A 24,462-nucleotide genomic window follows, 5' to 3' on the forward strand; every position below is an offset into this window, starting at 1 on the left:
CTGTCATGAATTTGAATGCGTACCTTTCCAATTCATACGTTTATCATGGAAATACATAGCCATAAATAGCATGTAATGTTTATGTGCTTGGAGATTTAAATAAAAGATACAGTTGCCCCTTCAACAACATGGGTTTGAACTGCACAAGTTTACTTATACACAAATTATTTTCAATAAATATCTGTACTATTTTCTATCTGTGTTTGGGAGTCCATGGATGCGGGCAGGGGGCGGAGGGTGCTGACTATATGCATTGATCTACACCATTATATATTGAGGACTTGAGCAGCCATGGATTTTGGTATCCACAGAGGTTCCTGGAACCAATCTCTCATGGATACTGAGGGACAACTGGTATAAAGTTTTTGGGGATTCAAAAGTTATATTTGGATTTTTGACTGTGCAGGGGATCACCACCCCAAACCCCCACGTTGTTCAAGGGTCCACTGTATTCCTAAAAGTAGAATTGCTGCAACATGGGGCATGTGAATTTTCAGTGTTATGCCAGTACCTCTCTGAATGGCTGTACCAATTTACTTTTCTACAAGCAATGAACAAAAGTTCCCGTTTCCGCATATCCTCTAGCCAATTCTTGGTGTTATCAGACTTTAAAATTTTTCTCCTCCAATCTGATAGGTAAAAAGTATTTCCTACTTTATCTTTTGTGCCTTCTGAAGACAAATCTTTTGCCTTTTTTTTTTTTAGGCAAGGCAACTCTTGGTTGACCTTACAAATTGCAAGGACTTTGTCAGCTTACGATTCCTTATTTATTTTTATTTTTATTTTTTATGCCTACAGCACCTGGGCTTCCTAGGTGGTCTCCCATCCAAATACTAACCAGGCCCAACCCTGCTTAACTTCTCAGATCAGATGGGATTGGGCTTGTTCAGGGTAGGATGGCCGTAGACTGCCATTTTTATAAAATCTTTTCATATAGTTTCTGCTGAGAAGTTTTTTATGAAATAAAGAACTGGGAAGTGATAAGCACTACCCCACTTGGCCATTATTTAAATTGTTTCTTCTAATTTAACATCCTACTATTATTTTGTTTTAAAAGCTTCATAGTATTTTATTACTTGAACGAGATCTCCTTACAGTATTTTCAGAACCAGAGATCTAACTTACAATTTGGGTACTGGGTATTCTAATTCAATTAAATCTTCTTGCTAATGCTTTTTCTTTTTTAACCAAATATCTACCTTCAAGGAAAGGAAAGATTAGAAATATATAGGAAAAGAGAATTTTTCTTAATAATCAGTTGAAAGACGTGTCACGTTATACAATATAATAAATGACATGAATTGTTAGGACCTCTTGAAATAAAGACATAATCATTTTAGTTGGAGATAACAGAATGGGTTATAAAACAAGTGATATTTCAAAGTATATCGTGGAGATTATAGTTCATACATTAGATGTTTATTGCACAGTTTTTCTACTGTGAGGTTTAAAATTACTAAATATCCACATAATCATGAAATGCTTACGTAGATTATGGTATATCTAGTCTAATATATTTTTATTTGGTCATCTAAAAATGTTTTTCAAAAATAACACTGGAAAATCCTTATGGTATGATGTAAAATTTTTAAATTATAAAACTATATGTGTGATTCTAATCTGTTTTAAAATGAACATTAAAAAGAATTGAAAGTAAATACATTAAAAATATTAAGAGATTATTTCTGAATGAGTAGAATTTTATTTTTACATTTCTGTATTTTGTATAAGAACATTTTTATAATTAAAATAACAGTAGCTGGGGTTAAGAGTAAACCTTTTATTGTAATAATATCCAAAATGTAAGGAGTACTGCTGTGTTTCACATATATTATAGGTCGCATTCCTAGATGATTTAATTAGACTCCTAGATATGTATTATAACTAGGACTTTGCTTTGTTCCTTGCTAGAACACAGTGACTATTCTGTTCTAAGAGCTCTCGAAAGCACTGCGAGAAGAATCACTGCTGGACTTTCCTCTGTTTTGAACAGGTCGTTGGGGTTCCAGTTGGGTCTGCTTTACCTTCAACAGTGAAACAGGCTGTGGCAATCAGTGGTGGCCAAATCCTTGTAGCCAAGGCCAGTTCTTCTGTCACCAAAGCAGTTGGTCCAAAGCAAGTTGTGACCCAAGGAGTCGCCAAAGCAATTGTGAGTGGAGGTGGAGGAACTATTGTCGCTCAGCCAGTGCAGGCCTTAACCAAGGCCCAGGTCACTGCTGCTGGCCCTCAGAAGAGTGGATCCCAGGGTTCAGGTAACTAATACTCATTAGGGGCCCTTTCAGCAGCAGCCCTTACCAAAATGTTCTTTGCTAGTGATTTTATTTGGTATTTGGTTCTGTTTAGGAAAACCTAGTAGGTTGATACCATAAAGAGTTTATAAAAACATGTTACTCTTTTTCATGTAAATTGTACATAGAGGTTTATAAGTAGTTTGCTTTAAGGTGTGTGTGTGTCTGTATGTGTGTGTCTGTACGTGTGTGTCTGTATGTTTTAGCAATAATAATAAAAATAGAGGGTATTTCTTGCTACTGCTTTCAGATCTGAAGAATAATTCTCTTTTGTCCTTATCTCCACTTTGGGTTGTATTTCAGACTTAGAGCGCTGTGGTCATTTGCCAGCAACATTTGAAGATATTTGACTAATGCATGCATTCTCTACCAAACAAAAGTTTAAACAGTTTCAATGTGTTTTAGGCTTTGCTGTGTTGTTTTGAAAAAAATATACCTAAGATGTTAAATATTTACTAATTTTTCAAAGTCTTAATGAGGCTAAAGAATCATTGAAGTGAGTTGGAAAGATAGAAGGTAGTAGAAATCCAAAATAAAGATTTCAGAGATGTCATATTGCTGGTAATGACAGAGATCATTTGTGGCATTAAAAGTGAGTGATCGAGATGCATTGGAAGAAATGATCTTTCGAGTTTAGAAGATCGAGCAGCAGAGAAGCCAGAGAAATAAATCATGTGTAATGTTGTCACTGAGAATGGCAGTCTTTAGCACAGAGAGTAAGACTGAGTCAGGAGTCAGTCTGTAATAAAGGAGAAGTGACTGGAAGGTCAGTAACAGTAAAAAAGAGAGAAATAATATGATGTAGCCAAGCATGAGCCTCAGAGGAGCTGGGTTGTATGTTTGTTTGCTTGCTTTTATTTTCGAAGTGAGGGGTGATAATGGTCTCAAAGCCAAACTAGGGAGCAAAAGATCTCTTCTACTCTTGGTTCTCAGATATTGAGGTAAGATTTTTTAAAAACTAATAATAATAATCCTTAGCTAAAAGAGCTGCTGGGAAAGCCATATCTTCAGAGGACTGTCAGGTTTAATTACCACAAAAGATATAACGTTCAAGAAAGTTGAAGTTTTAAAGGGTGTATTGATCATAGCAGGAGTTCTTGGGGGCATGGCGAAAAAGTTTGGGTAGGAGGAAGGGATGAGATTAGTTGAGATCAGGAACTATGAACAATATAGAGATGGGACTTCAGGTGAGGTGGCTGACTAGGGAAGTTTCTGCTTCTAGCAGTGGCATAGATGCACAGTGGTGTAAGATAGGATTAGTTCTGGTAATAATAGAGGGGAATGGCGCTCAGTTTTAATAACAGCCCCTGATATTTTGGGGCAGCTTCTAGGGTTCTTACTTCGTAAAGTTTGGCACAGTGGAGTAGTAATGAGAACCACTTGGGGAGGCTCTGGGAGTCCTTTTCCTGTGGTTCTACAGGCTTCATTTCATGGAGATTTGAATTCAAAGACATTGCAGAAAAGCTGATATTTAAGTCTCCTTTAAGACTCATGTTTAAAGGTAGTTAGTATAGCCATGTGCACCAAGAAGTAAATTCTCAGGGGTAAGTGAAAGCTCTCTGACAGGTGAGACTTGAAAAGGTGAACTGTAGATTCATAGCACATTGGCCAGTTGTTGACTGTACCGTTTGTGGTTCTCAGTAAGGGATGGAGGCTGGAAGTCTTGTTTCAAATCAGTAGATTCATCCTTTACTAGAAATTGACCACAGGGGCTTTAAACAAAGCGTGAGGGGTGGGGGTTTCATCTATAGATAGATTATTTTGTTAATTGTCTAAACCACTGTAAATTTGAGAGTAAAAAGTCGCTATTAATAATTACAATGGAACATAGCTGTAAACTGGAATTGTTCTGGGCAAATCAGGACATATGGTTGCCCTATTTAAATACAAATATAAATTACTTGCAGTTTATAACAGGCTCTTGTAGTATACAAATTATTTTTTAATTAAAAAGAGATTTAAGAATGTCAGCCTTTAAAGCATTATGTTTCTAGTAAATAAACTTTAGAGTTTACTGTTTGCAAGTGTTTTCTAGTAAGTACTTTATGTGTTAGTTTTAGAGATGGCATTGCCCTCCGTTCCATATTATCTTAACCATTTTTCTTCTTTTTCTTTTATTTTTTACCATTTTAGTCATGGCAACGTTGCAGCTACCAGCCACTAATTTGGCCAACTTGGCAAATTTGCCTCCTGGCACTAAACTCTACCTTACAACAAACAGCAAAAACCCTTCAGGAAAAGGAAAACTGCTGCTGATCCCCCAAGGAGCCATCCTGCGAGCCACCAACAATGCTAGTTAGTCCATCATTAAATCATTTGGTTCTTGGGTCTCTGGGTATGTTCATCTCATTCACCTGAGGGGCCATTCTTTCCTGTTTCAGGAAGCTATGCTTGGTGAAATAATGGTAGCATTTGCCCAGATGCACTTAAAATATACACATAATTTAACTGGAAATGGCTTTAAATAATCATAGACTTAGGAGAGGGCATTGTTATTTTGGGTTTACCTGCTCAGGGTTGGGATCAGGGACAAATTACACTGAAGAGTTATGGCTTTTGAGGCTGTGTTGGGAGAAAGCTGAACTGTAAATGAAGAGCTCTTCCCTTCAACGGTATCTGAAAACTGGTGACACCTGGGGAGGTCTGTCTGCTTCTAATGGCTGGAACCTATTTTTATTTTGAAGGGGATGGGAATAGGATTGGATGCAGTTGTCTCTGCTTGCCATTGTTAAGATGTGCTTTTTAAGTTTGCTAGGTTTGGAGATAGAAAGAAATACAGCCTCAGCCTTAATGTACAAGTCTTAAAGCCCCAAGGAAATTAGGTGGTTTATCTAAAAGTTTACTTATGTAAACTTTTGCTTTGACATATAGAGGAAAAGCTATCTGGGTAGTGTTGAAAAGGAAAGGGTAAAAGGAATTATATCCCTCTGAATGAGAAGTACAGTTGATACAGCAATCAGGTTCATTAGAAATTAGCCACTCTTGCCAAAATGCAGTGTGTAAGCTAATCACCGTTTTGCTTATTGACGCTAATGGGTGATTTCCACTCTCTCACCCTGGTATTTTTCCTCATACCTAAGCATTGGTGAATCAAAATGTTAGATATGTAAGAAAAGGACAATGTAAGTATTCCAAAATTCATCAGAGAGCTACTTAGATTTTAGTTAATATACATTATGTCACCAAAAGGGAAGTAAAAAGGGTCCAAAGGCTTTTAACGTGGAATTTGAAAAGCATAAAAGAATGGGGCCCTGGAGTCATTATAAATATGAGGAAAGTCTTAGTTTTTTCCAAGGTGGGTAAGACCAAAAAGAGAGTACTGTAAAATTACACTAAATTCTAGCAGTTTCACTGAAATTGAATCAGATGCCCAAAAGTTTGGAAGCACTTCTCTGAGCACATTCAAGTGTTGATTAAAATTAACACCTGGTTAGAAAATGTCAGTATCCGACTCTCTCTTGATCTCCCACAACTAAGTCAAAACAGTTGTCAAAGATAAGTTCTTCATTGTTCTCAGAGCTGAACTAGTCAACTGTCATTCAGTTGAAAGTAAATAGATGTTAGTCTTCAACTCTAGGAAGTTCTCTCTCTTATCACAGAAAGGAGGAGGAAAATAGGAAAGGGAAGGAAAGTGCTGTAAAAAAACATTTCTGGGCTCACCTGTTTTTTTTCCACTGAACCTCTTCTTGATACTTTTTATGATGTTGCTGTCATTCACTGTATTTGCAGACCTACAGTCTGGATCAGCTGCCGGTAGTGGTGGTGGTGGTGGTGGTACAGGAGGAGGAGGTGGTGGCAGTGGAGGTGGCAGCAGCGGTGGAGGAGGAGGAGGAGGAAGTGGAGGAGGTGGAGGAGGAGGAGGAGGAACAGGAGGAACCCAAAGCCCCGCTGGCCCTGGAGGGATATCCCAACACCTGACTTACACATCTTACATCCTCAAGCAAACACCTCAGGTCTGGTCATTGGTGACTGGTATCTTTTAAATCATTTAGTCATTTATTAACTGCCTTTAATTGTAGTGGGTTTACATTACAGCTCTGGGATCAGGGGTCAGTGCTAACATTTTAGCTGTGTTATAAATCTGTGTTATTTAGGGCTCATTTTGTTTCAAGAGAAGAGAAAATAGAGATTCAGAAAGACATCACTTATCCAAGGCCACTCTGCGAAGCCAGTGGTGGAAATGTGGTTTTAAACCCAGCTCTTTGCTAATGCCTCCTAAATCTTTGCAGTAATAAACAGTATTAATGTGCATGCAGTTGAAAGTTTTCTCTTCGAAGGGAGTCACCAAAGAGATAGAATCAGGTTATGGTATTTAGAGTTAGGTTGGAGTCAGAATTACGAACAGGTTCTGCCTTCTTTCCCTTTGTTGCTAAAGTCTTGGCTCTTCTCTACAGAAAGTAATGGAATTTTGGTTCCAGACATTCTTATTGAGAAGGATGGATAGTTATCAGTCTGAATGAGTAAATCTAGCTTTGAGGACTAGATTACAAAACTTGAGTTTCCAACAGCCTGCTCTGTAACTACTGTGCAAAGTTTGAGAAGTGGTGGTTACTATTGGTAGTGACACTGAGCACAAAACTGAAGGGAAGCATCATAGCTTGTAACACAGGGCCTTGTGATTTAAAGGATCCAAGCAAGTTATTTGAATATAACAAATTACTGATTAAATCTTTATATTTTCTGACTTAGGGTACGTTTTTAGTTGGCCAGCCATCACCCCAGACATCTGGAAAACAGCTGACCACTGGGTCAGTGGTCCAAGGAACACTGGGAGTCAGCACATCTTCTGCACAAGGACAACAAACTTTAAAAGTCATCTCTGGACAAAAAACCACTTTGTTTACCCAGGTAAATAAACACACACAGAGACAGACACACACACACACACACACACACGCAAAAAACCACTTTGTTTACCCAGGTAAATACACACACACAGAGACACACACACACACACACACACACACACAAATACATGGTGATTGTGGCATTTATTTACATATTTACAATTTAACTCTTTCCACAAAGAAATTAAGGTTACATAAGAAAATTAACAATAAAATAGTATAGAAAAATCAGAATAAAATGTTGAAATTGGCAAATATAAGTAGAACGAGAAGATAAGGCCAGAGAGTTAGATATGCAAACAGTAATGTCCTATATAGTTAATAAAATTTGTCAAAGCAAAATGAGAAGCATGATCAGTTACAAAGTTCACATTATTTGTGAGAGGAAAAAAAAATGTAACCACATAATATTTTCTTTAAAGAAACAAAGGTTTTCTTGATATTTTATTCTAAAATTTTTCTGGAAGGACTTCATGTAGGAGATTCTGAATAATGTAATAGGCGATTTCAGCCAAACTATCCATACAATAAGTAAATTGCTCTAGAGGGTTTTGTGCATGTTTCTACAGCATTCTTTAGTATAAGCCAAAGAATAATGACAGAATATTTTAACTAGGTGAGAGATATCATACTTATCTATAGGAGAATCTGTAGCTAGATCTCAGAATCTTACCCAATGAAACAAACAAAGTACAGAAGGATTTAGACCTTCTGTATGATACCATTTATCAAAAAACTGCATTTTTTATGACTCTCTGTAGGTCATCAGTTCTCAAAGCGTGGAATGAATATTGGATTTTTGTCAAATGCTTTTTCTGCTGAGATGATCATCTTTTTTCTTTCTTGGCTTATTAATATGGTTATATTGATTTTTCAAATGTTAAGCCACCCCACATTCCTGGGATAAACTCCATTTGGTTATGATATGTTATCTTTTTTTTAATATATTGTTTAATTTGGTAAAATTTTATTTAGAATTTTTGCAAGGAACGTTGACCAGTAGATTTCTTTATAGTTTCTGTCTGGTTTTGGTGTCGGGGTAATGCTGGCCTTATAAAATGAGTTGGAAATTTCCATCTTCATTTTTTGGGGAAGAGTGTATGTAGAATTGGTATTATTTCTTCCTTAACTGTTTAGATTACAACAGTGAAGCCATGATGGCCTGGAATTTCCCTAACTGGGAGGTTTTTAACCATAATTTCAGTATATTTAGTAGATGCAGGACTATTCAGTTTATTTCTTCTTGAGGGAAGTCTGGTACTTTATATCTTTAAAGGAATTTGTCCATTTCATCTATTTGAATTTATCGGCATAAATGTGTTCATAATTTTTCATTATTAACCTTTTAATACCTGTGGAATCTTTAATGATATCCCCTTTTCATTCTTGATTTTGATAATTTTGTATCTTCTCTTTTTTCTTTATCAATTTAGCAGTCTCTCGATTTTATTGAAATCTTTTCAAATGACCAACATTTGGTTACCTTGAGTACCAATTTCCCTTTGGTCAGATGCTCTTTCAAAGAGATATGAGGCCCCAAAATTCTTTAGGCAGTTGTTTAAAAACCTTAGCTGATTTTTTCTTACATGCTTATGTTGCAGCCAATGCAGTGACATTCTCCCTGTCCTGCCACAGCTGAGACAATTACTGTTGTCTTTTATTAAGTTATAATTTATATAAAGTAATTCATAGATTATAAGTGTACTTGCTCAGTGAATTTTAGCATATAGCCACTATCCCAATCAAGATATAGAACATTTCTGTCACTCTAAAACATTATCCTTTTTTTCCTTTCAGTTTTTTTCTGTCACCATTTTTCTATTTCTATTATCATAGGTTAGCTTCTGTCAATTCTTGAATTTGCTATCAATAAAGTTATGTAGTATGTACTCTTTTATGTCTAGTTTCTATTCAACATAATGTCTTTGCATTTTTCCATATGTGTATCAGTTTATTATTTTCTGTTCTTGAGTGGTATTTTGTTGCATGATTCTATTCTGTTGATGGACATTTGGTTTATTTCGTTTTTGACTTCTGAGTGATACTGTTATGAACATTCCTGTATAGATCATTTTGTACAGTAGAATAGCTAGGTCATAATGGTAAGTACATAAGAAACTTTGTAAGAAACTGACAAATGGTTGTGCAAAGTAGTTGTATCATTTGACTCATAAGTAATATGAGAGAGTTTCGATTGTTCCACATCCCACCAACATCGAGGATCATCATTCTTTTTAATTTTAGTCATTTTTGTGAGTATGAAGTGATATCTCATGGTGGTTTCAATTTGCATAAGACTCCAGTGCAAATTATGCCATAGCTACTACTTCTGAATTCTGATCCTGGCCCCACCAGTTACTGGCTGTGTGACCCTGGTAAAGTCACTGAGCTTAATCTTTCATCTTTAAAATGAGAGTAAAATCTACCCTGTAAGGTTTATGAAAAGATTGAATGACAGAAGATATATAAAAGTGCTTTGTGCCATTCCTGGCACATAGTATGCCCTCAGAGACTGATAAATGGTATTACTCATGGGGTGCATTAATTTTGGGAACAAAGCAATCATTTAGACCAGGAGGCAGCAAACTGAACTTAAAACTTCCTGTTTTTATAAACATTTTATTGGCACACAGCCTCACCCATTTCATGCTATAACAGTAGAGTTGAGGGGTTGCAGCAGAGACCACATGGCCTGCAAAGCTGACATGCTTAGTCACGCCGTTTACATGAAAAGTTTGCCGAGCCTTGTTTTAAACTACTAAAACTTATAATTTGTCAAATGGTTCCCTAGTACTAAAGGCTAATCTTGTATTAGCATAGAGCACCGTTAATATAACCATTTAAATCTGGACTTCTTGGTTCGATTTTCATGTTTAGAGATTATATATACATTTAAGAGCACTTTGGACTCAATTTTTTTGATAACAAATGGCCTGGTATCTTTCAAGAGACTACTGCCAAATAGTGACTTGCAAATGCTTTCATTTACTTGTTCTACAATGAACAAGTAAATTTGTAGGTAAAATATTATAAACTCATGATCTTGTTGGAGAGGTGCCCAGACACTTCATAAAGTTTTTTGATTGCAAGACTTTCTTGGATGTGCTCTAGTTTTGGGGGCGTATGTAAGGGATAAATTGTGCCTATTAACTAGGGCAGCATTGCTACTTCATCTCATTTTGTTTCTGAAGGCGGCCCCTGGGGGACAGGCGTCTCTGATGAAAATATCTGATGGTACATTGAAGTCTGTGCCAGCCACTTCACAACTCTCAAAGCCTGGAACCACAATGCTGAGAGTAGCAGGAGGGGTTATCACAACTGCCACCTCACCAGCTGTGGCCCTCTCAGCAAATGGTCCTGCACAACAGGTGAGAATTAGCGTGACAGTAGAAGATCATAATGAAACATAAAAATAGTAAGAACATAAAGAAGATATTCAGCAGGCACACCAGTGAGCCATATTGCTCTTTTTTAAAAATTGAAGCGTAATTTACATACCCTAAAATTCACCATTTTAAAGTGTACAGTTTAGTGGTTTTTATTATATTCTCAAGGTTGTGCAACCATCACCACTATCTAATTCTAGAACATTTTATCACAGCAAAATGAACCTCAATACCCTGTAGCAGTCGTTGGATGGACATTTGGGTGGTTTAAACTTTTTGACTATAATGAATAATGCTACTATGAACATTTATATACAAGTTTTTGTATAATCATATGTTTTTACTTCTCTTGGGTATATATCTAGAAAAGGAATTGCTGGATCACATAGTAACTATGTTTAACATTTTGAAGAGCTGCCAAATTGTTTTCCTAAGTGGCTGCACCATTTTAGATTCCTACCAGCAATGGATGAGAGTTCCAGTTTTTCTGTATCCTTGCTGACATTTGTTCTTGTCTACTTTTTTTTTTTTTATTATAGGCATCCTGGTGAGTGTGAAGTAGTATTTCATTGTGGTTTTGATTTGCATTCCCCTGATAGCTAATGATGTTGAGTATCTTTTTATGTGTTTTTTTGTTTGGTTGGTTTTTTGCCATTTGTAAGTTGTCTTTGGAGAAATATCTATTCAGATTCTTTGCCTATTTTTTAGGTGGGTTATTCATTGTCTTTTATTATTGATTTGGATAAACAAATGTAATCCATAAAATTGAAAATTATTCAGCTGTAAAATGAATGAAGTACTGATGCATGCTACAACATATTTTTACCTGAAGCTTTTCCCGGTACTCTTCCCTCCCCATCCCTGGGAGAAGTAGTCACTTTCCCCTCATTTGTGATGGTGCCTTGTACCTGTGCCTGCTGTGGCATTCATCACGGTTTAGTAACCCTCTCCTATTTGAGGGCTTTTATCTCTGGACCACGTAGCAGATGTTTGCTAAATTAATATAACAAACTTTAAAACATTATAGTGAGTTTTCAATAAAACTCATTTTATTCCAGTTTTCATTCTGAGATTATATCCTCCTACATTTTTGGTGTTGAAATGTCCTTTTATAAAGTAATATAATAGATGGTGAATTTTTTTAATGTGGCAACCCTGTGAGACCTCATTTAAAATTTTTCTTGGTCCATGAAATCTAAAAGTCTAGGATCCACTGAACTAGGAAAGAAATATTTTTCAATGGCATGACATTTAATAGGTAGGTAATAATAGCTAGTAGATAATACTTCTTGAATATGCTACATGGCACTCACTGTTGTAAGTGACACTGCTTTCTATTTCGTTATTGTTCTTTCTGATCCTGTCGATTGAGCAGTCAGAAGGAACAGCTTCTAGTTCATCATCTACTATAAGTTCTGTAATGAAAACTTCTGGGCAGCAACAAGCATGTATGAGCCAGGCCACCATGGGCTCCTGCAAGGCTGCAGCTCCCTCCGTTATCAGTGCTACATCCCTGGTGTCCACACCAAACCCTATCTCCGGAAAAGCCACAGTATCAGGTCAGTTGTACCGTAATGATGTTATTTTCTTTCTCTCTTGGGCCAGAATATTTTCGGAAGGTCTTAAACAATATGATGTGTAATATGTTGTTAAAAATAATTAATTCAGCAACATTTTCCGGGTAGCTGCTTTTTAGATAAAGTATTCTTATTTAAAATTTGTGTAAATTTTTAAGTCTGAGATGGTTTTATAAATTGAATAATAATTTTTCAATTTAATAAAACCTCAGCCATCTGGAATCCTATTAGGTATTTCGGCTGCTTTCATAAGGTAATTTTGTGGAGTGCTAAGAGTTTCCTCTCTTTAAAGTACCAATTTCTTTTTTTTTTTTTATTAACTTTACATGGAACTCATTATAAAACACACATCTCTTTGCTTTCACAAAACATATAAAATATAAATTAGCCTTAGTGACTTCGAGTCATGATTTTTAACATTAGTTATTAAGTTGGGTAGTGTTAGAGTGACATGCTTGAGGTCTGATAAGATGTATGATATGTTTGTGCCAACACTAAATGGCTCCAGAAAAGTGAACACACAGCACAAATCCTGGAGCCAGATTGCCTTAGTTAAAATAACTTGCTTCAGTTTCCTTGGCTGTAAAATGAGGTTGATAATAATATCTACCTCATAAAATTGAGAGGATTAAATGTGTTGTTTACACACACACACACACACACACACACACACACACACGTACATACGTCTGACATGTAGTAGCCATTATATAAATAATTGCTGCTGTTACCATTTTCAGTGTCATCATTGTTAGTCCATATTCCCTTCTCTGCAATTCTAAAATCTGTGAAACACAAAGGTTTGTTTGTTTGGGGTTTTTTTTTTAATTTTATGGTGAAATCTGACCTCCAGACAGGCTGTTTGTGCTGCTTACCGTGAACATTTGTGTTTTGCCGCAGAAATATTAATGTGTTTAATTACATAGATGCCGTGGGTTGATATAGTACACAGTATTGCTTCTCAAACTTGAGACATCAGTTTTGTTTTTCTACAGTCCAGTACAGACAGATACTTCTGTAAAATATAATAAAAATGTTGCAGCAGTGTCAAACTGTTACAAAAGTTTTTGAACACTTCTAATTTCTGTATTAATGTAACGGATTAATGTCTTATCATAGATTGACAACAATGTACCACCTGGCACTGATAAAAACTGAGTATCACTGAATGTCCCCACACAAACATACATAAATACACACACACACACCCTCCTTAGTACCTTTGTATAAAAGATTGTGGTTATTGTTGTTATTATTGTTGTTATTATCACTACATTCTATATGTGACTCTCAACCAAGCCCCTATGTCTCGTTTGCTTTGGGGTAGTTAGACCAAAAGGTTGAGGCCAGTATATTTTTCACATGACTTCTTCTTCCCAGTTCAAATTGATCAAGTTCTAGCATTGGGAGTGCTCACTGTATTAACTGAATGTTTGGAGACACTGTGTCAGGACTGGAGTAGAAATAGAAGGAATTATTGTTATGAAAAATGAATGCCCTCCCCTTTTCTGATTAGGTTCTTAATATGCAATAAATGAAGTCTCACTGCTTTAAGTTCTAGTTGCATGAGATGCTGCCGGTGAAATTTTCTGTATAATATTTTCATAAAGAATCAAAACTATTTCCTACTGACCATTAATTTTTTAATTAAAATTTTCATATGCATTAGAAACTATTTCAAACAAGTCAGTCGCCATTGTGACTAGAGCAGAGTAAACTCTCTTACTAGGAGTACTAAGAGAAAGTCAGAGCAGTGGGGGCCAAATCACATACAACCTTTGTAAGTCATTTTAACAACTTTGACTTTTACCCCTAGGGAAGCCACTGGAGGGGTTTAAGCTAAGGAGTAACATAATCTGCCTTACCTTTTAACAGGATCACTGGCTGCAGCCTTTAGACTAAACTATGAGGCACAAAGTGGAAGCAGGGAACGGACCAAGAAGTAGACACTAAGAAAGAAAATTCAATGAGGTATCAGGGAGCCCCAGCAACATCAGACTACAAGGAGTTCCAGAAAGAAAACAGAAAATAGTGGGAAGGAAATGATCCAAGAAATGAAACAATTTATCCCAGAATTGAAGGGCACGGACTTCCAGGTTCAAAAAGGCACAGTGTCCAGCTCAATGAATGAAAGATGGTTCACACAGAGGCACTATTTGTTCACGAAATCAGAACACCAGGGACAAAGAGAAGATCTTAAAAGCTGTCAGAGAGAAATAGAAAAGTTCAGAAATTCCATTATCATTGGGCTTCTCAGTAGCAATGCTGGAAGCTAGAATACTGCTTTTCACAATTCTAGGGGAAAATTACTTTCAGTTTAAAATTCTGTAATCAGCCAGTACTGAGTGTGAAATATTATCTGCTTCAAATGTATTTCCTGTGCACCCTGTCTGGAGACATTGCTAAAATACATTTTACCAGAGTAAAAGTATAGACCAAGAAAGAGGAAGAAAGCAGGATCTAACACAGAAGGAAGGCAAAGGGGATTTCCAGGGCAGCAGTGAAGCTGTCCCCAGGTAGAGAGCTTTCCTGCAGGCCTGGAAAGCACAGTCTGACTTGGGGCAGACCAGAGAGCTCCAGGAAGCCTATCATAAAAGCTGGAACTGTAAATTATTGAGGAGATTTGACTATGTGGAGAATTGTATTAAGGGGTAGTTTATAGCATTCTTGAAGGAGGTGGGTAGTTTACAGCATTCTTAGTATGATGCTGAAAGAGAACTAAGCAAATGAAAAGGGAAATTTTTAAGCTCAGAAGATAAAGTGGAATCATAACATTATGGTATTCTTTGGATCAATAGAGAACAATATTGGAGTATTAGGAAAGAAGGGTGCTTTAAAATGTTTATCTACCCTAGCAGTAAATCAGCATATAATGTTAAAATGTTACATCAAAATGAATCAAGGCCTATAATATACACATTCTTTTAAAAATACTGAGATAAATATTAAAAGAATGAATCAAAAGGGTTAAAAGTAGATGCTACTGGGGAATTAGATGAGGTTGGGGAGTTAGAGCAAAGGATGGCTACTTTTAGAAGCTTTTTAGCACTTTTTACTTTTCAACAGATAAGGACGTGATATTTTATTAAAAATAAGAATTTTAAAAATGTGAAAACACCAAGTCATTGTTGTACTCTCCAGGGGCACATCTCAGTAAGTACGTATAACTTAACTGATTTAGAACTTACGTATTCCAAAGAAAGATTTTCTTGTTTATTTAAGATTGTTCTAGAAAGTGCTTAAGATGATTCCTTAAACCAACTGCTTTCCAGTGCCTTAAAGTATCTTTAGCCACTGATGCTGTAAGTAGTTATGTTATAACCGTGTTTGTGTTGTGTCTTACGTGCTCTCTCACAATAAAAGCCCTTTGTCATTTTTTACTGATCCTCTGAATGCCTGGAATAGTTTTGTAATAGAAATAGGAATATGGAAATGGCCTTTAAAGGAAAGTGGGAGAAGATGATCCTTTATAAAATAAGTTGAGAATATCTGCTGTTTGAAAAATAGTGGCCGCACAGAGATGGGAAACTATAAGTTATGGTAAATAGATAGATAGGAGTATCAGATACAAAGGGATGGTGAGAAAGAGATGCAGATAAATTGGGACCAAATTAAAATGGACTCTGAGTGCTTTGAAACTAATTTTGGAAACATTCTCTAGGCGGTCAGGAGCCAGAGAAGGTTTTTAAGTAGGAAAATTACAATTATCCAAATCAATTAAAAAATTTATATTGATTGTGTACATATCGCAGCTATATACAAAACAAATAAATTGTCATAGAAAACATGAAAAAGAACTGTCTCAAAATATTTAATACTGGTTGTCTCTACAGTAGAACTTCGGGTGACTTTTTATCTTTTCTATAGTTCTGCTTTTCCAAAAATTTCTGTATTTGTGACTGTGGGATAAAAATAAATTATTATTGTCACACCATTGTTTAATTGTGAAATCTGCCACATCCATTGCCTCATGCTTCCAGCTTGGTTTATTGAAAGGTTAAATGTCCTACGAACTTCCTCTCATGTTAAAATAAGAATACTAAAGAGAACAGGAACTTTAAGGAAGCATCTGATCTTCAGCTTGGCCTTATCTTCTAACTTATTTTAGGGTTGTTAAAGATTCACTCCAGTCAATCCAATCCCCAGCAGGCCGTCCTGACGATCCCCAGCCAGCTGAAACCACTCAGTGTAAATACATCTGGAGGTGTGCAGACTATCCTGATGCCTGTGAATAAAGGTAAGTCCTTCACCATGGGCCTACCATTCTGTGGTTGTCTCCAGGTCTCTCTTGGGAGAAAGTCCATATTTTCTCAGCTGATGACTGCTTCTTCCTTGTATGGCTTGCCCTTCACCTGTCACAGTATTCCACGGCACCTTGAACTCTACAGCACCAACTCTAGGACTGAAAGTAAAATTCAAATGATCTATTGGCTTCTAATAGCTGCCCATTTCTAAAGTTGAGTAGAGGAGGAACATTTTAAGCATTTATGAGAGTTCAGGTTAATTGGATTTTTATTTTCTTAGTTTAATGACAAGCCCTTATTTCCACAGTTGAAGGTAATGGCTCAGTTACCCTAATACTAATAGTAAACAACATTATCAAAATCACTGTATTAAAAAAGGGCCTTATCATTTCTATTGTACTGATTGTTTTTGTGCTATTAGTTTAAAATGAGGCTATCACCTGGGAGTTGTATCATCCTCATTAAAATAATTTCCGTATTTCTTATATCCTCCCCTCCTTTTTTGCCTTTTAGTGGTTCAGTCATTTTCTGCCAGCAAATCACCTACCATTCTGCCTGTAGCTGCCCCAACTACAGTCATCCCCAGCTCTACTCCAGCAACTGTTACAAAAGGTATGTAGTTTCTCATAATATATTTGCCCACAAGTTTTGTGCAAGGCATTACTGTAATCTGAGTCCCTTGAAGTTTCAGCATCTGTGAACCACCTCAAAAATACATACTGTTTGAATGGTGGACTCGACAGTAAGGGAAACAGCTATGTAAAGCATCATTTCTGTCCTCTAAGAACTTATAATCAGATTGAAGAGAGTTGCAGTAGACAGTTGATAACAACTGTAGGATAAATGATCTGGAAAGCGAATGCTGAAATAGCCTAGTCTAGGATGTCTGATCAGGGTTAGTAGGGTATGGAGGGGGATAGGACTTTGTATGGGACATGGATTGTAACCTGGACTTTAAAAGAGTGAAATATTTTTAGCTGTGGAGAGGTCAAAGGGCATGCCAGATTAAGGAGACAGTAGAGACAAAGACCAGAGGGCTCGTTAGGGTAAATAGACCAATTAGACTCATCTAGGATATATGGTAAAGGATCTGTGGTAAAGTTGTGATAAAGGAGGGTTAGGTAGGGCCAGGCTTTGGCAAGCCGGCAGTGACATTTTCGACTGTTGAGTAGATTGAGATATAGTGCAGTGGATCAGAGCAACAGATTTTGACATCAGTAACATTTGTAGTAATGACGACAGCTACCATGTATAGCCTGATATATACCAGACACCGTGCTACCTGCTTTACATATATCACTAATTATCACAGTACTTCAGGATAGTTATTATGCCCATTTTGCAAATGAGGAAACCGAAGTTTGGAGATGCTAAGTATATACTTCTCAAGTCTAGAAAGCTAGAAAACAGTGCAGTTGGAATTTGAACTACGTCTGCTTTTTAGGCATGCCAGGATCACTCATAATAGTCTCTAGAAGAGGTGGATTTGTAACTTAATAGCATGACCATCTGAAGCAGGGATTGGCCGACTAGTCTGCTGTTTATTTTTTAAATAACGTTTTATAGGCATACAGCCATGCCCATTCATTTATATATTGTCTGTGGATGGGCTCTGACCTCAGAGTTGAGTAGTTCCAACTAAGATCATGTCTCACAAAGCCTACAATATTTTACTGATTAGTCCTTTACAGGAAGTGTTTGCCAACTGCTGATCAAAAGAAAGCTCATGATAGAAATACTGGACCAGCATTTCTCCTCAATAGTAGGTATATGTCATAGGCCTTCCTTGTATAGACGCTGATTCAACTTATTTTGGACTGGGGCCAGAACATCTCTGTTTTGACTTTAATTGAGGTAAAATTTCATATAGTGAAATGCAAAGCATACCATTTGAAGAGTTAAACACATGTAAGCAACATCCCTTTTAAGATGTAGAAATTTCTATCACTTTGTGTCCCTTCCAGTCAATTCCCACCCCCCATAGGCAACTGCTGTTCTGATTTCTATTACGATAGATTACTTGTGTCTGTTTTTTAACTTTATGAATGGAAGCACATGTATTCTTTTGTGTGTGGTTTCACTCATTCACCATAATGTTTTTGAGATTCATCCATGTTGTTGAGCAGTATTCCATATTGTAGGAATACTCCATAATTTGTTTTTGCTTTTTTCTGTTGGTGGGCATTAGAGTTGTTTCCAGTTTGGGGCTATTATGTACAAGTCTTTGAGAGCATATGTTTTCATTTTTCTAGTAGAATAGCTGTCTCAATCTGAAAATGCTGATCATATAATTCTGTAATTGTCCGAGTGTCAGAATCGGGTGGTATACTCGCACCTGTAGCATTGGGGTATCTGAACTTTTTCTGAGGACTTACTTTCGTTTCTTGAAGTCTTGGAATCACTAGGGATTGGAGGAATCTGTATTACTAACAGTGAAATTAGCAGGGTCACTCAATGTAAGTCAGTATACAAATAAAAATAATTTTAATTTCTACATAGAAATTAAATGCTAACAACCTGCTAAACATTTCTGAGAGAAATGAAAAAGACCTAAATGGAAGGTTATTAATAAATTATAAGTAATTTGTTATAAATATAATGCATTATATTAATTTAATGAAAGAGCTGAAGTTATCAGTTCTCCCACAAAAATTGACATGCAGATTCAGTACAGTCCCAGTCAAAAACAGTGTTGTTTTTGTGTGTGCATGGAAATTGACAAGCCAAGTCTAAAATGTATAAGGAAAGACAAAGGCTTAGAATAGCCGACCAGTGTTAAAGAACAAAAAACTAGGGGACTTAGACCACCAGAGATATATACCGTTAAGCTGCAGTAATTGAGATAGCATGATATTGGTTCGAGAATAGACAGGCTAATGGAACAGAAGAGAGAGCACAGAAATAGACTCATACGTGTATAGTGTCACCTGATTTATGACAAATGGTCTTTTCAGTAAGTAGTGCTGGGTTAATTGGATATATCCATTTGGGAAAACAGTGGGCCTTGGCTCCTACCTTAAACCATAAACAAAAATTAATTCGAATTGGGTCATAGACCTAAATGTGAAAGGTAAAACAATAAAGCTTCTAGAAGAGAATATGAGAATATCTTCAAGACTTTGCGCACAGAACACACAAGAAAGCCATAAAAGAAAAGATTGGTAAATTAGACTTTATTAACACTGGAAACCCACTTCATCAGAGGGACAAAATTAAGAGTGAAAGTCAAGTTACAGACTCGATATTTGCAATAGATATATATCTAACAAAGGAGTCACATACAGAGCATACACAGAATTTCTAAAATTCAATATGAAAAAGACTGACACTTTTTTAAAGATCAAAAAATGTGATACGAAAAGTTGTTTGATCTTGTCATCAGGGAAATGCAAATTAAAATCATAGTGAGATACTAGTCTATCACCAAAATTAAAAGGATGGGAAGCACCAAGTGTTGCCAAAGATGTGAAACAACTGTAACTTGCACACATTGTTGGTGGGACTAAACATTGATATAATCACGTTCAGTTTGACAGTTTCTAATAAAGTTTTACATACATCTGCCCTCCGTTCCAGCAAATACACTTCTAGGAAATGTGTGCTTATGTCCATCAAATGACATACAAGAGTGCCCATCACATGTTATTTTTAATAACTAAAAAGATGCTGATGCAGACAGGTATGTACAGCATGATTCCAGTTACATGAAATTCATAGTGGACAAAAGGTGTCGGGAGGAACTGTCAAAAGCTTAGGGGAGCCTAGTTGAGCAGTGGAAATACTGTCTTACCTTGATTTGAGTGTGAAGGACATGGGTGTATACATATGTAAAATTTATCGACCTATATATTTCATTTTTGTGTACTGTATGCTAGTTATGTATCAGTAAAAAGGGGGAGAATGTACTAGTATATGAAACTACTGAAAGATATCGAGTAGAAAAATGATACTAAAATGTCCCTTTAGGAAAATTTTCTGGTGCTGGTGTATAAGATCGAGTGTATAGAAAACAGATTGAAGGTAGAGAAGCTGATACAGAAGCAGTAGTGTGTGGTCAGAGTTTTTTGATCAAAGAAGACTATAGAACTAAAGGAAGACATGTGCATGCATCTATCTTCCATCAATAGATTCAATAATATTGAAAGCCTAATGTGATTAGCTTGGATATTTCCTAGCACAGAGGATCTGATTTCTGCTTCCTGCCTTATATCTTAGAACACTGAAATAATGCTGAAAGTTGATAAACTGAGCTAGAGGGATGATATCCAGAAGGATATTAGAACTTAGGAACAGGCCAGTGTTGTATTTTAATGTGGCGTTGTTCAGTGCGTGTGTGTGTGTGTGTTCATTCTTACATAGCGATTTCGTTGGCCCTTTCAGAACTGTCTAAGAAGCCATTTTATTGCCCTGCCTTGTCATGAGCTGAGTTGCTCCCCATGAGATCCAAGCTAACAGTTCTTCCTTTGTCTGCTGACCCTGTGATGATAGGCGCCATCTCAGTCCCCTGGCTGTGTCCCTGCAACAGCTGGTGTGGCAGTTTCCTCACTGAGTTTGAACGGAAGGGCTTTTGTTTCTGCCTACACGTGTCCTTGCATCATTGAACCCTAACAGCTCTCTCTTTGTTGCGCTTCCCTCATAGTGAAGACCGAACCAGAAACTCCTGGGCCAAGCTGCCTCTCTCAGGACGGTCAGACAGCAGTGAAAACAGAAGAAAGTTCTGAGCTGGGAAACTATATCATTAAGTAATTATTTCAGCCCTTTCTCTAAGAGATTAGTTGTGCTTTGGATGTTTTTATGATACGTTTTAAAAACCATGCCTGCGGCAGTTGACTATGTATAAGGTTATGTGTGTATAGAGATAAGCCCCTTAATGGATGGAAACCTGTGTGCAGTGAACAAGTATTACCACCTGATGCACACCCAGCTCAAGTGTCTTATTTTACACATTGATGTGAGCTGGAAGTGACATATGGATGCATTTTTTTTAAAGCTGTGAACTACTTAGGATATTGAGTCAACTTGATTTGTCGCCTCAGAAGCCTCAGGTGGAATTATAGATCTCCAGTTGAGTTTGCTAGCATGTACCTTCTTTGATGAATCCTTGGGTATGAAATTTCTCATGATACAGTTACTTAGGTGTGTACACATTTTTTGTCCAAGTAGCCACACACCTGCCTAATCTTAACCCTTTTCATGGGCCTTATGCACTCATTGCTTCTTCTAGAAATACTTCATGAGATTTTACAATTTCCATATTGGGAACCCACCTCTGACCACATATTTTGATGTATCTCAGACTGCTGGGGGCATGAACTATAATGGCTCTAAGGCATTTATATGATAGAATTTTCTGCCATAGTGGCAGTCACACTGAAAAAAGACTGTGTGGCTCTTTATAAATATAGATAAAATAAAATGTGATATTTTCATAATTTGCCATTCCTGAGGTCTCATCTGTTTATTTAGTCTTGATGTTTTCTTTTTAAGCATAGAATGATCTTCGTTTGTAAAGAAGGCTATCTGTGGAAGAAAACATCTGCCAACATAGTTGGTTTAGTGTTAATTACTTCAGAAAGGGAGAATATGTACATAAATTCATGTGTGTAAATGGCTAGAAGCTGCTACAACCTTAATTTTCTTTTCTTTTATCCTCAGGATAGACCATTTAGAAACTATCCAGCAACTCTTAACAGCAGTTGTAAAGAAGATCCCATTAATCACTGCAAAAAGTAAGACGATTATTCTGAATATATGGATGCATTGTTTTTAAAGCTGTGAACTACTTAGGATATTGAGTCAACTTGAAGCACTTGAATTATAAATTAAAACATGTGGTCATTATCTCAGGAGGCTTTCACTACAGCTGCAGCTCATGTGCAGGGTTTTAGAATTCAAAATTTCTTGGTCAGCCAGTTAGTCTTTCACTGTCTTTACTCTATTTGATCTGTAGAAGGAATTTTTTACATTTATTGTTGTATGTAAATCATAAATCTGTTCTGTGTATAATTAAAACTGTATTAGCTCTTAATGTTTATTAATAAGGAAAGAAATTAAAATTTGCCTATAATGTGCCAGATTGTGCAGGCTCATTACTTTTACTCTCTTATTTAATCACAGCCTCTTGTGGGATAGGTGATATCATCTCTGTTTTACAGATAAGAAAATCGAGGATGAGCAAAGTTAAGTAATTTGCTCGAGATCATTAGCGGTGAGCGATGAGGCAGTTCTGTTTGACTCCAAAGCCATTCGTCTCTCCTCTACCACTCACTTTCCTCACTTTGCAGAAATGTGTGATGATCACAACCTCCAGCAGTGAAGTCTTCTCCAGCACTGCCCATTGTTAGCTAGACTGAATAATTTGCTTCTCAGCCCAGGTTGTCCTGACAGAATCAACAGCCCTTACTGAGGGGCAGACAGCCTTTGGGTGCTTAGGGGTGTGTCTCGCCCAGGAACATGTAGAGAGACAAGATGAAGATTATCATATTGCATTCCTGGGAATATGAAAATGATAAGCCAAGTACAGACTACGTTGCCTTTTTTTTTTTCCAAATGTAATAGCAAAGAAATTATTTTTGTTTTCTTGGTTGAAATTTGAGCAGTCATTTTTGAGGTAGTTCAGAGTAAACTTTCAGTGACATTTTCCTAGCCCAGCAGAACAAAATTCAAAAGTCTTTCTCCTCTCCTTCCCCGCTGTTTAGGATTTAGATACAAATACAAAATATTAAAGCTAGAAGGCAGTTCAGAAACCATCTTTCCCACCGGTCTCATTTTATAGATAAGAAAATTGAAGCCCAGGGAGGTTATGTAGGTTGCCCAAGGCCACTCACTGAATTAATGGCAGGGCCAAGGCTAGATCTCAGATCTCCTGGCTCCTAGTAGAATGCCATTTCCACTTATTTTAATAGCTTCATGGCAGTAGATTACCTTTCTCTACCAAAGAAGCTGATTTCCCAAGGAGAGATGTTTTGAGTACACACAAATGAGATGTCTTCTCTTTTAAGGAGCCTTTCTGTGTTACGTTGCATCTGAACTTGCCCAGTAAGGAACATATTCCAAGAAAGAGGTCTAAAGAAACTTTTGGACATGCCTCGAGCAAATAAGATTTGATTTAAATCATAACAATTTTTAAAGTAATAAATATGAAAAGCTAGTTGAGCAGGCCTCATGGTGAATAATCCCCCCTTTTTCTATACTCATCTTGCAAATGTGGCTTTTCTGAAAATTTGAGGCCCTGTACCTTGTCTTCAGCAACTGGTAATGATATTGTTGCAAATGTCAGGGCTCCAGTAAGTTCACTTTTGTTGTAGCAAGTGGGAGACTGATAAGGAACAGTGAAGGGTCACTAATAGCTTTGGCAGCAAAACATGACAAGGTGTGTATCACTGGAGGCAGTTACGTGCATCTCAGGGGCATTCAGTAGATTCTTGCACTGATCTGAATGACCAAGAATCCACTTGCCCTTTTTATTTTCTCTATTATCTCTAAGTAATGGAAATATTGAGGAAGTTATTGTAACTAAAATTGCAGCAGAGTTTCTTTTTTAAAAAATAAAGTTTGGTTTGCCGTGTAGGGGAAAAAACATAACAATTTTATTCAGAATTTGCTGGATATGTGCATTCTAGGTGAAGATGCCAGCTGTTTTTCTGCAAAGTCTGTGGAGCAGTATTATGGCTGGAACATTGGAAAGAGGAGAGCTGCCGAGGTAATCCCATGTCTGCCTATTTGATATTCAGGCCACCACTGAAAGCCTGCGGGGAGAAAAGAACCAAAACACATGTGCATTCTGGCTGCCTCTGTAAACCTTGTCGAATGGAACAGTGATAAAATTTGCAGCATATTTTGTTCAATATTTGATGGTAGAATTTTTTCCTCTGTTAAAAATCTCATTCTTCAAAGACTCATAGCTAGCCTTTGAAGAGTCTCCTTTCTTTTCTTCTATCGGTAAAATTTTCTAAAGTTTTTTACGGATTTCAGTATATTAAAATTAAATCAAGTGTTCATTGAGTGCTTACAGCGTGGCAGCTACTATGCCAGACGGTGGGGTTGTAAGAGGAAAGAACGCGTACAAAGGCATGCTTAGGAAGCTACGGGGAAGTCAGTGTGATGGGTTCAGGGAGGCT

General features: G+C 36.8%; 1 protein-coding gene and 1 pseudogene across 1 annotated transcript in view; one reads left to right on the forward strand and one right to left on the reverse strand.

Moving 5' to 3' along the window:
• The window catches only part of YEATS2 (YEATS domain containing 2), an 87,114-nt gene that overhangs the window by 56,285 nt on the left and 6,367 nt on the right, over positions 1 to 24,462 (forward strand). Inside the window, exons 16-26 of the mRNA XM_025042224.1 lie at positions 1,994 to 2,252; positions 4,422 to 4,583; positions 6,018 to 6,241; positions 6,978 to 7,136; positions 10,327 to 10,503; positions 11,897 to 12,080; positions 16,207 to 16,335; positions 16,856 to 16,954; positions 20,982 to 21,084; positions 21,998 to 22,071; positions 23,965 to 24,044. Coding sequence (XP_024897992.1) covers positions 1,994 to 2,252; positions 4,422 to 4,583; positions 6,018 to 6,241; positions 6,978 to 7,136; positions 10,327 to 10,503; positions 11,897 to 12,080; positions 16,207 to 16,335; positions 16,856 to 16,954; positions 20,982 to 21,084; positions 21,998 to 22,071; positions 23,965 to 24,044 — 1,650 coding nt within the window. The remainder of the gene's footprint in view (positions 1 to 1,993; positions 2,253 to 4,421; positions 4,584 to 6,017; positions 6,242 to 6,977; positions 7,137 to 10,326; positions 10,504 to 11,896; positions 12,081 to 16,206; positions 16,336 to 16,855; positions 16,955 to 20,981; positions 21,085 to 21,997; positions 22,072 to 23,964; positions 24,045 to 24,462) is intronic.
• LOC112474267 lies at positions 790 to 908 on the reverse strand (annotated as a pseudogene).

Source organism: Pteropus alecto, unplaced genomic scaffold, assembly GCF_000325575.1.
Source record: "Pteropus alecto unplaced genomic scaffold, ASM32557v1 scaffold88, whole genome shotgun sequence".
In the NCBI taxonomy this organism is placed as follows: domain Eukaryota; kingdom Metazoa; phylum Chordata; class Mammalia; order Chiroptera; family Pteropodidae; genus Pteropus; species Pteropus alecto.